This window comes from Periplaneta americana, chromosome 16 (genome assembly GCF_040183065.1).
Source record: "Periplaneta americana isolate PAMFEO1 chromosome 16, P.americana_PAMFEO1_priV1, whole genome shotgun sequence".
NCBI classification, from domain to species: Eukaryota; Metazoa; Arthropoda; class Insecta; order Blattodea; family Blattidae; genus Periplaneta; species Periplaneta americana.
This window is the reverse complement of record NC_091132.1, coordinates 22,271,292-22,287,281: the sequence shown is the minus strand read 5'-3', so window position 1 is coordinate 22,287,281 and position 15,990 is coordinate 22,271,292. Positions and strand designations below refer to the sequence as shown.

The window sequence follows — 15,990 nt, the reverse complement described above, 5'->3', positions numbered from 1 at the left end:
AATTTTGAAAATGTCCTCCATCCTGCATAAGGCACAACTCAACACGTCGTTCCATGTTGGAGGACTCTGTTGTCAATAGCTTGAATTTCCTGCTTCAGATCGTCCAATGTCTGGGGACGTGTGGCCTAAACCCTGTCTTTTAAGTAACCCCATAGAAAGAAGTCCGGCGTTGTCAAATCCGGAGATCTCAGTGGCCACAGGTTCCTGGAAATTATTCGGTCGTCAAAGAAACTTGCAATTATCCTTATCTGGTTCCTGTAGCTGATGAACAACCGTAACCCTATATGGCTTTAGGCCTGCACTTTTCGCAGCTCTCTGACACATGGAGTAGGTGTACCCTGTCTCCTGCGACAAACGTCTTAATGATTTTTTTGGTGACTGCTCCAGTCGTGCTCTTACGTCAACAACGACCGTGGGAAGCCTAGATGAACGATGCTTGCCCTTTTCACTCACAGAGATCCAGTTGTTTCCAATTTGTTTACCAGTCCCAGTATTGTGTTTCTTTTGGGAGGATTGCGAACACTAAATTCTCTCTGGTATGCCCTTTGAGTAGCTGTAATTGAATTCGTAATCCAGTATTGCTTCACAAGGAAGAGTCGTTGATTTAATGTGTACTGCATTTTCACGTTGACACAAAATGTCGAAAACAGCTGCCAACAATAGGAATAAAACATAAACTTCTGCGCATCTAGTGCTGCCAACATTAGGAATAAAACATAAACATCTGCTCATCTAGTGACAAGGAATCGAAACTCCAGAACATTCTGCTTAATTTGGTGCTAAAATTGGGTCAGTGCTGCCAACAATAGGAATAAAATATAAACATCTGCGCATCTAGTGACAAGGAACCGAAACTCCAGAACATTCTGCTTAATTTGGTGCTAAAATTGGGTCATTGAATGAATTTCCAACGGAATAATTAAAGAAAGAAATGTGTCAGTTCTATATAAATCACTCTGTATAATACATAGCAAGTAAATAATTTAATTTAAAAGCATAATTTAACAATATTTTCTTTAAGTCTATCATAAACTTATCTTATATAATAATGTGATATTTTTATTTCATTCTACTTGATGAACGTTTTCGGCTTTTTAAGCTATCTTCAGATCACTGTTACCTCTATTGAACTCTTGTGCTGATGTGCCATCATCAGTACAGGACACACCTCTGCCATACCTTTCAGACCACAAGACCGCTCCTGGGCGCTGCGTAAATCCAAGCATGATGCTGCATATCTATTCCAACGAATTTTAATGATTCATAATTATGCAATAACCACTTGTAAATGCAGTCTCATGACAGTTGCTATATAAAAGGTCATAAGGAAATAATTGTTTCACATCTGAAAGGACTGTATACGCTGCAAAACTTTCATTTTAGATTAATTTAATTTAATATGTTACCATTTTTTAAATATGTGCATTCATTAATTTTATCTTATATTTTATATTTTACATTTTAATACAATATGGTTAATGTAACCCATTGCACATCAGCACAAAAGTTCAATAGAGGTAACAGTGATCTGAAGATGGCTTAAAAAGCCGAAAACGTTCAAGTAGAATGAAATAAAAATATCACATTATTATATAGATAAGTTTATGACAGACTTAAAAAAAAAATATTGTTAAATTAACAAAACTTATCGGAACAAAAATGGGTATAAAATTTAAAAGCATAAACAATTCAATCATACGAGATATATAATACCATACATATCATGCAAATTACTTCAATTTACAAGCACAAAAAACTTCATCAGTTGAGCTACAGATTACTATTCAATTTACAGCATGTACAATTTATCAGTTAAGCTATACAAAAATATAAATATTTAGTAAACAGATTAATTCAATTTACAAGCATAAACAATTTATTAGTTGAGCTATACAGACTACAATTCAATTTACAGCATATACAATTCATCAGTTGAACTATACAAAAATATGCCATATGTAGTAAGTAGATTAAATGAATTTACAAGCATATTTCAATTGAGCTATACAAAATTGTACAATTCACATCAAGTAAATTAATTCAATTTACAAGCATAAACAATTCCTCAGTTATATTCGAGTGTAGGCTTTCACGTCCGGCATCAATAGGAGAAAAGTTTTCCGGGCTATCAGGCCGTGGTCCATTGGTTGTGTGTCCAAACGTTTCATTCACTGATGCGGTGAACATCTTCAGTGGTGTAGCAACACAACCCCGAGTGCGGACCACAGAGACAACAGCAAGCCCATCCGTCAAGCACAGTTGAGTAATACAACCCCAAGCGCGGACTGCGGAGACAACAGCAAGCCATACCCCCCTCACACGCTATAAATATGATGATGCAGCCAACACAGACTGTCATCGGCACGCGCAGCAGAACCAGCCGCACCAGTACTCCACGCCACTGAAGATGTTCACCGCAGCAGTGAACGAAACGTTTGGTCACACAACCAACGGACCACGGCCTGATAGCCCAAAAAACTTTTCTCCTAATTCCTCAGTTGTGTAGAAGGTATAAAATAAAACCCCAATAATTTTAAATCGCACGTGTGTGTGTATTCATTTACCAACAGAAGATGTTGTGTTCTGTGAAATAAAATGTGGTTACAATTTTAATACTATTATTTACATATTATTAGTATTTTTTTTACACTATTCTGCTGCTATCTGACTCTGCCCAGCATGCAGTGAAGCATTACAGATATTATACAGGACTCTGTTCTATAGCCTTATAAAATTATGTCTCGTCTCCCTCAATAAATTTTGTTCCTATTTGGAAGACCCATGTCATTGCACTACAAGGTGACATAGCGATATAATTATTGATAAGAGGGATTGCTGCTTTCCCAAACGATGATCCCGTATGCTTAAATTTGAATGTGGAGTTTTTAACTTTTTCGATTAAATTATTCCAATACAGTACCTAAATTTTGGTTCAGTCACTCAGTATATTTTGTATTATTTCCAGGAGAAAACCTTTCTCTCTCTGGTACATTATAATATTAAACGAATCCATATAACTGAAACAGAAATGATACAGTTTCTTTGTACACCTTACAAACATTTAAAACAGGATCTTCAAGAATTGAGCCGTTCAGAGCAGAAGTGGTGTAAGGCAAAATTGGGTAATGAGGTTTAAAGTAAAGATTCTGTAAAATACAACACAAAGTAGCAATTAATATGTCCTTCGTGTTATCCACTCACTACTGATAGTCTAAATAAATTGAATATTAATTGCTACTTTGTGCTGTATTTTACAGAATGTTTACTTTAACCCTCATTACCTATTTTTGACTTACACCACTTCTGCTCTGAACGGCTCAATTAATGCTGGGGTTTCATAAGGTTATTTCGAAGTTTGTATTATGTTAATGCTTTGAAAGTACTTTTATTTAATTCAGTAACTCAAAATGATTCTGAACAAAATTATTAAGTTCCAATATGCGGAATTCATTCTTGAAGTAATGTCCATTATTTTTTAAACACACTGTATATTTCATTGCTTGTGCACTTTGTGACCTGTTAGAGTGTAAGAGAAGGCTCTATGGCCTTAACTCTGCCAGTATAAATAAATAAAATATATTTTGCAACACTAAACCTAATCTAAATCCATATTGCTACCATGAGAAAAGCTTGTGAGTCGTAAAATATTCATATAATTGAGACTTCATACAAGTGTCACAGATCTGTGAAAAAACTGGCAGAAAACAAATCAGTCTGTAATTAAATGGATGATTTTTGTTCCCCTTCTTAAATACTGGAACGACTTTAGATATTTTTAATGAATTAGGGAATACACCTGATAATAAACTGTAGTTCATACATAAGGTTAAAGTAGCAGATATATATAAATAATAGATTTAAAAAATTTTAAAGAGTAATCAAAATAATCTGTACTATTTCAGCTCATTTTCTTAGCAATACAGTATTTATAATTTCTTCTACAGTTATTTCTCTCCACACAAAACTTGAATTTGAGCATCTAGTACTCTTTAATAGTTCTAAAATTGGTTCCTCATAATACCGTGTTTGGGACTTTGTTCAGCAAATTCAAGGAAATAAGTATTAAACTGGTCAGAAGGTATTCTGGTATCCATATTGTCAGCATTACTAGATAAATTATCTAGAAGCATCTTGTTTTGTTTCTGTGTTGTGAACTTTTAAGAAATTATGTGATGTAAAAAATTTAATTTTGGTAAAATTGAATATCAGTTGGTAACGAAGTTTCTAATTTTGGAAGGGCTGTCAAGCAAGGAAATTTATGCAGGTATGGTGGATACATGAAGGATCATTTTGCTTTGTACGCCATCATAAAAAATTGGTTGCGAAATTTAAGGGAGGAAGAATGAAGATGAAGGATTACATCTTGTTGGAAAATCTGTTTCTGTGACCGCTCCAATATCAGTGCCATGCAAGAAATGATTTTGAAGGAACAACAAATTGAACTCAAGGCATATATCAGAGATTTTAAAATTTCCTATGAATGTGTTTTCACATTTTTAAGAGGATTCTAGTGGATCCAACATTGTGATCCAAAGACAAAAGAATGGAAACATTCTGTTTTTCCTTGTACAAAGAAATTTCGCATTCAAAAATCAGCGAAGAGTGACAAACTACTTAGAAAAAGGTTAAAACTAGCTGCAAATTAGTGCTTCTGCTCACCAGTTCCTGATTGTGTTATAGAAAATTAAGTTGGTTTTGGTTGATGATTGTGTTATGGAAAATTAAGTTGGTTTTGGTTGATGATTGTCGTCCATATGCGCCAGATTTAACTTCCTGAGATTATCACCTATTTCAGAAAAATGGAAAAAAAATTTAAAGGACTATAGGAGCAGAATTTGGCAACAGAGATGAGATTTCCTTGCAACATAGTACAGAAAACTAGAAGAGGTAAAATGAATACAAAGATTAACTTGAACATTACAGAATTACTGATTCATTATGAAAAACTTATCAGATTACCAGGAAACAATTGGCATTCATACAGTCCTCTCTGTAGACTGAAAACTCAAAAAAGTTTCATATCCATTGTTCAAGAATTAAAACAGAAAATCAATATCCCGAATTTAAAAGAAAACTTACAGATTAAACCAAACCCTTTAACTCTATTAAATATAGAATATAATCTAATTTTAACAGAAGAAATACTGAAATCAGAAGTAAACAGTGAAATACTAAAACAATTGTCTTTAGAGACAATTAATATTAGGTACCCTCCACAAAACTGGCTTCATTTATACACTGACGGATCCTTGATCTCCAGAGAACAAGGTGCCTGTGCAGGTGTTACGTGCTGTCTCTTCTCACTTTATAGATCTCTTGCGTATGGAACAGCAAGTTTTGATGGAGAAATCATTGCAATAAGTGAAAGTCTCAGGAATCTTCTATGCCACATCAATAAATTTAAGAATGCAGTTATATTGTCAGACTCCAAAGCAGCTATTCTATCAATAGTCTCTAAACACACACCTTCATCTCAAACAGCAGAAATAACTAAAATGCTCTCTCAATTAATATCACTCAATAAAAGAATTGTATTCCAATGGATACCATCCCACCGTGGAATCCTGGGAAATGAGAATGCGGATGCTTTAGCAAAGAAGGGCAGCACTGCTACTTACAGACCTATTTCTACATATGTATTACTCTGTGAAAAGATTTATTAAATCTACATACTTAGACTTCAACAAACAAAATTTGAAAATGGAACTCTCTGCATCATAATCCACAGTTAATTCCCGATTTACCAGGAAAATCGTCTGTAGCTGCATTTAGATTGGCAACAGGCCATGATTGTTTGGCTAAACACCTGCATAGAATTGGAATATATCAGTCCCCTAACTGCCCATTGTGCAACTCAAACCAAGAAAAGGATTCGGAACACCTCAAAATCTGTGCTTCAGTGGCTGGCCATGATAATATCTTTGAAAAATATTGGAGTGCAAGAGGTCAAATGACTTTATTGTCAAACACCTGGCATTAGAAAACAAGAACAACATTACAGAATTAGTGGTTTGGACATGTTATGAGGATGAGTGACGAAAGATTACCAAAGAATACAATGACAATAAATGTTACTGGACAGAGATCTCTCAGAAGACTTGACAGAAAGATCCGATGAAAGATACATGGAAAGTCATGGATGGAAATGATGAACGAGAATTTGTGGAATGATCAAAAAAACTGAGGGTTGATATCTCACACTTGATGATGATGATGATGATTGTGATGGTGATGAAAAAACTGGAAGCTGATATATTACACTCGATGATGATGACTTGATTTTACCAAGGGCTATTGGCATAGAGATATTGAGAATGTTGACATTGTGTGTTTATTTTATTGACACAGGAGAAACAAAACTACATCTTGTATGTCGAAAGAAGAAAGTAGATGACCTGAAAGTTCTGTTGAAGGATCCAAATATTGACGTGAATATTGTGGACAATTACGGTTGGACACCATTGCATGAAGCAGCAAAGTCTGGTGCTGTGGAGTGTATCCGTGAACTACTTCAGTATGAACCTCCAAAAGGTAACATTTGTCTGCACGATGTTTTTGTGAGTTGAATTATAATTAGTCATCAGTTTTGAGAATCTGAAAGTTCATATTCATTAGTAATGAAAAATGAAGCAGTCTTCTTCTTCTTCTAATTCATGTCCTCTTTCAAGGGTCGAGTTTTTTATGTGTCTTATTTTTCCCTTGCCTTCCACAGTTTCATCTACTTTATGTCATTCTTCATCTCTTCTTTCGACATCCCTAGTTGCCTGGTCCAGCCATCTGCTTCTTTGTCTTCCCCGTGATATCTTTTCTCTTTCTATCGATTTCAACTCTTTATTGGATAATGTTATGATCTATTCTTTTCACATGACCAGATCATCTCAGTCATTATTTTTCTAAAAATGTGTGTAAACTTCTGACTGCTACTTCTCTATTTTTTTTTTTTTCATTTTTTTTTTTTTATCTGTTCTTGTCTTACTCACGATTCCTCACCTCTACAGCTCAAGTCTAGTGCAAATTTGTCTTTTTATAAATGTCCATGTCTGACCACTGTATGTGTTAAAATTGGATTGTAATAGCCTAATGCATTAATAGCTTACAGTTCATAGATACTGTATGTCTATCTTTTTCCACAACAAACCCTTTATAAGCTAATAAAATTTTGTATTCGGCTTCATTTTTCTGCTAGTCTCCCCCCCCCCTCCCCCTACGTACATAAAATATGAAACTTTCTCCTCCCCCCAGAATTAATTTTTATATCAAACTCTTTCAGCATTTTCATTCCACGACCAGGTGGCCCGGGTTCGAATCCCAGTCGGGGCAAGTTACCTGGTTGAGGTTTTTTCCGGGGTTTTCCCTCAACTCTATACGAGCAAATGCTGGGTAACTTTCGGTGCTGGACCCCGGACTCATTTCACTGGCATTACCACCTTCATATCATTCAGATGCTAAATAACCTAGATGTTGATACAGCGTCGTAAAATAACCCAATAAAATAAAAAATTCATTCCACGTGTTAAACTATGTTTTATTTCTTGGACATTTCCGAGAAGTTTAGGCATATTCATTTTCAAAGCAGATGACAGTAATTTACTACAGATAAGCTAGCTTGTATTGACACCAACCATGCCTTTCTTCCAAACATATTGTCCTGTGACGAGGCAACGCACATTCCACCTGTCAGGATCAGTCAACCATCACCATGTTCGGATTTGGTGCTTGCAAAGGTCACACATCTGGGATAGCCGAAAACTGATAGTTTTCTGGACAGAATTGGCTGACCATCCTTCTGTGAAGTAACAATAACTGACATTATGTACGTTGATATTCTTGGGGATCCTAGTAGTTAATGTATGGCCCATTATATTCTTTCATCAGATGGGGCTTCCTGACATTGGAGTCTTCAGTTTGAGAATCTCTCAGTAACTGATTTCCAGGCCACTGAATTGGACACAATGGATCGATTTTGTAGTCACTATATTCATCTTATACCATTATACTGGATTTAATTTTGTGGAGCTTGTTAAGGGCCGTTTATATGCATATAAAGTGCCTGATATCCGAAATGTAGAAGCCCAGAACTGTAATGGACATGTTGGAAAGAACGAGGCGAGAAATTGATTTTGGGCTGGATGTTGTCACTGCCATTAATGAATGACACTTAGAGATGTACTAATAAATTTTAATGAAGTTTATTGAGTAGCTCTTGTACACTCAGGGACAAAAAAAAAAACCGGACACTTCTATATTTGCTTGTATTTTGTTGCCAATTATTTCAAAATGAAACAAAACCCATTTAAACAAAATAATGTTTCATTTAGCACCTTACACATTTGAAAAAAAAAATCTCTGATGAGAAAATTTACAAAAAAAATTGCAAAGGGCATATAACTATGGCATCGTTTGGTCTGTTTTTTCATTTTACGGTGCCTTAAACATTAAAAACTCTTTTTAGTAACGGGTATTACCCCCTCTGGCTTGAATAACTGCATCCATATGTCTTGGCATGCTCTCAATTTGGTTAGCAAAGTCTTCTTGAGGAATAAGTTCCCATTCTTCGCCAAGTGCTCGCCTCAACTCTTGTAACGATTCTGGTCTCAGTTGTCTATTCTTAACACGCCATCCCAGCATGTCCCACACGTGTTCAATTGGGTTCATGTCTGGACTCCTTGCTGGCCATGGAAGAACATGGATTCCCACTTCTTGGAGATAATCTCCGACCGCATGGGCAATATGCGGCCGTGCATTATCATGCATTAAAACAAAATTATCGCCTACAAATTGGCCAAATGGCACAACATGATCAGCCAAACATTCATTTATATACCTATCAGCTGTTAGTCTTCCATTTTCAACAAAAAACCAACTCTGTACGAGCATCCGTACACACTCCTGCCCAAACCATCACTCCACCACCTCCATACGGCACATTTTCGGAAATGCAACACTGTGAAAATCGTTCTCCCCTCCTTCTCCTAACTCTTTCACGTCCATCAGGTGAGCACAGATTGAAACGGGACTCATCGGTGAACAGAACACAGCTCCACTGTACATTTCTCCAATCCCTGTGATCATTTGCAAAACGCAGTCGTTCAACTCGATGCATCCTGCAGGTCTACTTGATATCAGCCCACTTGCTTTCAACCTCCTTCTAACTGTTTTGGCCGAAATTGGGCATCCATGCGTGTTAACAAATTGCTGGGCTACACTAGTAGCTGGCAGGTTGCACTCCCTGAGAACTCTCAACACCATATACCTGTCTTCATTTGGATTTGTAGCTCTTGGACGACCTGAACCTGGTCTTCTGGTATATTCTAGGGTCTCTCTATACCATTTATGGCATCATGGGTTGTGCTTCTAGCCATATTCATAACATTTGCAATGTAATGTACACTGCGTCCATCATCGTAAAGGGCTACAGCTCGAGCCACATCTTCAGGTCACATCTTGTTTTAAGACAAATGTTACAACCCCACTTAAACTCAGAAAATGTAAAAATAAAGAAATAATGAATGATGACGATAATGAAGCACAAAATGGTTGAGACAAAATTGTTATAGCTGAGACTCCGAAAGCAAAATTGGAATATTTGGTTCTAATGGCTTGTTTATAAACAAAAAAACAATCAACAATGTACACACGTCTCCATAACAACAGATGGCTACCATAATATTGTATGCGAAGATAATGTTTTGCAAAATACCAGCAAATATTAAAGTGTCCGGTTTTTTTTGTCCCTGAGTGTATTTGTGCTGGTTTATTTCTTCAGCTTTCATCTTTCCTCCTCTAGGCTTCATTTATTCATTCCTAATTTTCTGCCCAAGGGCAAGATTCTTCGCTGCAAACCCTGCATTCTCCAATCTTCCTCTTCCTCTTCATATTACCCATTATGTTAATGTTGTCTCTCATCTTCTACCCCAAACTCTTCTTCCCTCATTCATCCACCATTCCTTCCAGTGCAGCCTGCAATAGACAATTCCATTTTAGCCAGTGATTCAGCCAATTTATTCTCCTCTTCCTGATAATTTTCAGCATTATTCTTTCTTCTCCCACTTTCTAGCACAGTTTCATTTCCTATTTTGTCTGTCCATTTCATACACTCCATTCTTCTCTATATTCACATTTCAAATCCTTCCAACATTTTTTCCCTACACTTCGTCGTAATGTCCATGTTTCTGCTCCATACAATGCCACACAAAGCTCTTCACTAGTCTCTTCCTTAATTCTTTTTCCAGAGGCAAAGGTCCGCAGAAGATGCTTCTTTTTCTATTAAAAGCTTTCTTTGCCATTGCTATCCTCCTCTTGACTTCCTTACAGCAGCTCATGTTACTACTTACAAGACATTCCAAGTATTTAAAGCTGTCCACTTGTTCTACTGGATCATTTCGAATTCGCATGTTTACCTTCTTTATTTTTTTCCGATAATCATAGTTGCATTTATCTTCATCCCATACTGCTCAGAGCTATCATTTAGCTCCAGTAGCATATCCCTTAGTATCCTCTTCTGCCAACAATGCAGCATCATCAGCACTTTAGTCATCTTTCTCCTATTTTGACCCTTCCCATGTTCTGAAAATAGTTCTTCACTAAAGCTAGGCTTCATTATGTCTTTAAATGTGGAAGAATTGAACAATTACGTATTATTTCAGTTGAGTTCGGAATATTAAGCAATGTAGCTTGTCTACTTTTTAAATATTTCGTTGTTCTAATGGTAAGTTTTGGAAAGGTTTGTATACAGTTATATCTATATATTAATTTGTTGTTTTTTTTTATATTTTTATTGGGACCAGCCTTATGGGCTAGTGGTCAGAGCTTCTGGCTATAGTTCATGAGGTCCCGGGTTCGATTCCCGGTTAGAGCACAGGAATTTTTCCTTAAAGGGGATTATTCCTGTGTTCGTCCATGGTCTGGAATTTAGGTTAAGTTTAGATTTAAGACCTCTCCTGGCACCACATTATCATAATCATCCTATCACATCATCGGGGTAATGTAACTCCGCCTTCCAGGTGCCCCAACCTCAGAAGTGGGTTACAACTAAGCTATTGCCAGGAGAGAAGACCAGAAATGTCGAAAAGACAACCTGGTGGCATTGGATAAAAAAAATATATATTTTTTTTATTGGTTCATTCATTTTTTTTTTAATTTTTTATTTCATTTATGTATTTATTACATAAGATATAACAATTTCCTTCCATTGCAGGACAAAAAAATGTGGATTTGCGTGCAAAAAGTGAAAATGGTGTTACTCCATTAATTGATGCAGTCCAAAGTGATAATGTGGAATCATGCAAATTATTACTCAGATATGGAGGTATGAGCATTTTCTGTTTATTTCAGTATATGTACATGCATGCACTACCCAACTGTATTAACTTCAAATCCGGAGAGAGGAAGCAGAGTTCTGTCATTCAGGTGGTTTCCACTAGTTCGAGAAGTGATAGGAATCAATGAGAAGTGACCATATGGTCCTTCAAGAAATACAGTCACTCTGCTAACTCTAGATGATAATTCATTATTCTAATGAGAGAGTAATATAGTCCGGCACTTAGTAGCAAAATGTTCTTATTGAAATACAGTAGCTTTACTTACGTCCATCCTACCAGACAAAAAGAGCATTGTTTGAAGGCAATGTTACATGTCATCAAGATAGGAATCTGTGCTACTACACTCCCACTTTATTGCCATTTCAATTGACATTGTCATCAATTACCAGTCCTGTTTGATAGTACTGATTTTCAGTTTTAATTATACGATCGCATAATGTTTTTTCACTATTATAACCAGTGGTGGCTCACGATAAAATATTATGTGTGTTCACAATTTTGTGTTCCAAAATCGAAGAGAATTTGAAATCGTACATTTAGCCTAATATGTTGTTGTTGTTATTTTCTAATGCCAGGCGTTTGACAATAAAGTCCATTGGACCTCTTGCACTCCAATATTTTTCAAAGATATTATCATGACCAGCCACTGAAGCACAGATTTTGAGGTGTTCCGAATCCATTTCTTGGTTTGAGTTGCACAATGGACAGTTAGGGGACTGATATATTCCAATTCTATGCAGGTGTTTGGCCAAACAATCATGGCCTGTTGCCAATCTAAATGCAGCTACAGACGATTTTCGTGGTAAATCGGGAATTAACTGTGGATTTTGATGCAGAGAGTTCCATTTTTTCCCTTGGGATTGTGTTATCAAATTTTGTTTGTTGAAGTCTAAGTATGTAGATTTAATAAATCTTTTTACAGAGTAATACGTAGATTTAGTAACAGGTTTGTAAGTAGCAGTGCTGCCCTTCTTTGCTAAAGCATCTCGTTTCCCAGGATTCCACAATGGGATGGTATCCATTGGAATACAATTCTTTTATTGAGTGATATTAATTGAGAGAGCATTTTGTTATTTCTGCTGTTTGAGATGAAGGTGTGTGTTTAGAGACTATTGATAGAATAGCTGCTTTGGAGTCTGGCAATATAACTGCATTCCTAAATTTACTGATGTGGCATAGAAGATTCCTGAGACTTTCACTTATTGCAATGATTTCTCCATCAAAACTTGTTGTTTCATACCCAAGAGATCTATAAAGTGAGAAGAGACAGCACGTAACACCTGCACCGGCACCTTGTTCTCTGGAGATCAAGGATCCGTCAGTGTATAAATGAAGCCAGTTTTGGGGAGGGTATCTAATATTAATTGTCTCTAAAGACAATTGTTTTAGTATTTCACTGTTTACTTCTGATTTCAGTATTTCTTCTGTTAAATTTAGATTATATTCTATATTTATTAGAGTTAAAGGGTTTGGTTTAATTTGTAGGTTTTCTTTTAAATTCGGGATATTGATTTTCTGTTTTAATTCTTGAACAATGGATATGAAACTTTTTTGAGTTTTCAATCTACAGAGAGGACTGTATGATTGCCAATTTAGCCTAATATAAAATGTCGTGATTCCAATGTTTCGCTATCGAAAAAACCGTAGGTATATAAATTCAAAAGAACATATAATAATAATAATAATAATGAAACCCAGTCTTTTTATTTCCAATTTTTCCTGGTAAGCCAGTTTACCCAGTTCTTTACTGTTCCAAATTACTTGAACAGAGTTCATTGTTTACGTTTGTTAAAAATGAATAGGCCTGCATACCACAATGCTGTTATTTACAAAAGTGTGTGTTCAGTAATATATTTTGGTTCACAACACACTGATACACTATAGCCTATACCAGTACTGTAATCCCATTCGCATAGATTGATTACTATAAATACATGCCAGTAAATATTATTCTTAAATATCCATACAGATACTTAAATTCATACCACCACTACATTCAGCCAGCACGTGTTTGAAAGCCAACCTATGCTGTTATGCTGACACTGATGTATAGTAATTCACAAATTACACTTTTGTACCAGCACTGTACACACATCCACATAAAGTAAACGTTCCGACAGTGACATGCTGACACCTACAGGCTAGAATACAAACTATTAAATTTTTTCCTCGAAATGTAGCACGTGAACGATAGCATCGATGCACCTGACATCTGTAGGATAGATTCACTGTTCACTTAATGCTTTGTGCTCTTGATGAGTCATAAGCGGCCAGCGAAAGACAATTTTCTCCTGCGCATGTGTAATGAAATACATACATAACACACGAACATCAGCTACGCAAATTATTGTATACCCTACGACAATCCTCAACTAATGATTATTCTTAAATATCTATTTTATCAATCATCATCATAAATTTTAACATTATTGACAAATTTTAATCATAATTGTATATTTTATTTGTAACATGAGCTATATGTATAAAACATCCGTCCAATTCAATTTCAAATCTAAAGATTATATCAACAATTATCCTGTATTATTTCACATTTTACATAAAGCTCATGAATCTCATGCATTGCATACATACATTGTTCTTTATTCTTGTTATTTGCGTAATTTATTATTATTATTATTATAGGTTCAGATTATATGTTTTCGTTATATCTGATGATGCCCCAAACGGCGAAAACGTTCATATACAGGGTGTGTCAGAAAGAATGGATGGATTTCACATGGCAAGAAAATTGTAAGGATTCATCAAATCAAAAATTTATTGTTATCAACATATTCACCAATACATGCAGTTTATTTATGGAAAACAACATCATCCATATGATGTCCTTGGCTTTCAATACAGGCATCACTTTCACAGTCATAGCTGGTGCAATTGCCACGATTTCTTCACGAATCGCCGTCTTCAGTTCGTCCAGTGTATGTGATCGATGTTTACAAACTTACGCCTTCAAATGGTCCCAAAGAAAGAAGTAGCCTCGGATAATCTCAGTGCAATAGCATGTTTGCGGGCTGATCGTTGAGGTGGCCGGACAACCTAGTGTCCGTCTCCATATTTGCAAGTGTACACGCGCTCCGTGTTCGTCCAGGTGATTTCTTCTTTAATGTTGAACCTGTGGTAAGAAATGAAGCCACCCACCGCAAAATTGTATTCCGAGTTGGAATCCTAGCGTGACGTCCGATATCTAAATGAGTCCTGAGTGGCGATCACAGACTCTTAATTTTTCAAAAATGTCTCTACGATGAAAGCACGTTGTACACCAGACCAACACCATGTTCTCAACTGAAACTGCATTCTATGGCTGACCCAACAGTCGTGGTCCCCCTCACTATATCTCTCTCCTCGTTGCGTATCGATAGTTTGAAATACATCCGTTCTTTCTGACGCACCCTTTATCTTATTAAATAGCAAAAAAACATTTGCAAGTTGATATGTCTTAAGATTGAAAATTTATTATATACTTATTTAATAAGGCCTAATACTAGTACAGAAGCTTTGGAACCTGGACCCATTGTTTGTAGTGAATATAATAATAATAATAATAATAATAATAATGATGATGATGATGTTGTTTCCAATATAGGTAAATCCCTGTTGGAGGACAGGACCCAAGAAGGTCTTACTGCATTGGATGTTGCAAAGTCTGCTGAAATCAGAAATGTACTGGAAACCACCATGTTGCAATACCATCCATCCCTTACAAGAACACACAGTGAAGATGCAAGCTACAACTGTAGCACACTCTCTCCTTTGTCATCTACATTGTTGCCAATCATGTTTCGTTCGTATTTGGATACATATCAGACCTTATATATGGTGAACTATCTTAGATACTGTATTGAACATGATGATCCTGTAGATGATGAAACTTATGAAAGAAAGGGTAAAGCTCTGTTACCGTTTGATTATTTAAAGTTCAGGACTGATTACAATGTTTTGAAAAGCCTCAGAGTGGCTGTTAGGAGAAAGAGAGCAACATTTCCAGACAATGAAATGCTCAAAATATTGAGTTTCTTGGCAGAACAATTTTGATGTGTAAATTTGTGTGTATACGAGTGTGCGTGAATGTGAAGTTTAAATGAAAGTACAAAGGTTGGCCATCTGTGTGTTTGGTGCCTTCAAAGAAATTGTATGTGAAAACTCTAGTCACAACAATTCTAAGAAATTAATTATTTTTCTTATTCTTTATAATTACCTGTGTTCTATGAATATTATACAGAAAACAGCTGAAGAGGTATCAGAATTATTGTCTTTATGAAATTTTATTTGTAAGAATTATATACTTTGTTGCTCCTTTTTCTGTTCATATTTTTTCTTACAATACGCACTTCATTCTAGGTGTGATGAATCGTACAGAATAACTTAACCCCAAATTTTTTTAAATAATAATTATTCCATCACCCTATCTTAGGTTGTATACAGAACTTGCGCCACAAGGAAAGTTTACAGTGCCTTTGATAGATTTTTAATATTTCAGGTGACCTCTTATTTTGGTTAAAAAAAATGAGTTTCTAATTTTCTCCTCCCCATCTTCACATTAAAAGGATTCTTTTCTCAAAATACAATTTTCCAGTCTTCTTTCCAGCTTAAAATGATTCCAGATCACAATGTCCAAGGGAAATCTGTTGTCCAGAAACAATGTCCAAAAGCG

The 15,990-nt window shown here is 35.8% G+C and overlaps 1 protein-coding gene across 3 annotated transcripts in view; it reads left to right on the top strand.

Annotated features, from left to right (window-relative positions):
• The window catches only part of LOC138716278 (uncharacterized), a 193,713-nt gene extending 178,078 nt beyond the window's left edge, over nt 1-15,635 (top strand). For 2 of the 3 annotated variants that reach the window (XM_069849185.1, XM_069849187.1), the window contains 3 exons: nt 6,349-6,531; nt 11,198-11,308; nt 14,923-15,635. In XM_069849185.1, coding sequence (XP_069705286.1) covers nt 6,349-6,531; nt 11,198-11,308; nt 14,923-15,371 — 743 coding nt within the window. In that variant the 3' untranslated portion in view covers nt 15,372-15,635. The remainder of the gene's footprint in view (nt 1-6,348; nt 6,532-11,197; nt 11,309-14,922) is intronic. The other variant, XM_069849186.1, reaches the window with a different exon arrangement.
• The last annotated feature ends 355 nt before the right edge of the window (nt 15,636-15,990 follow it).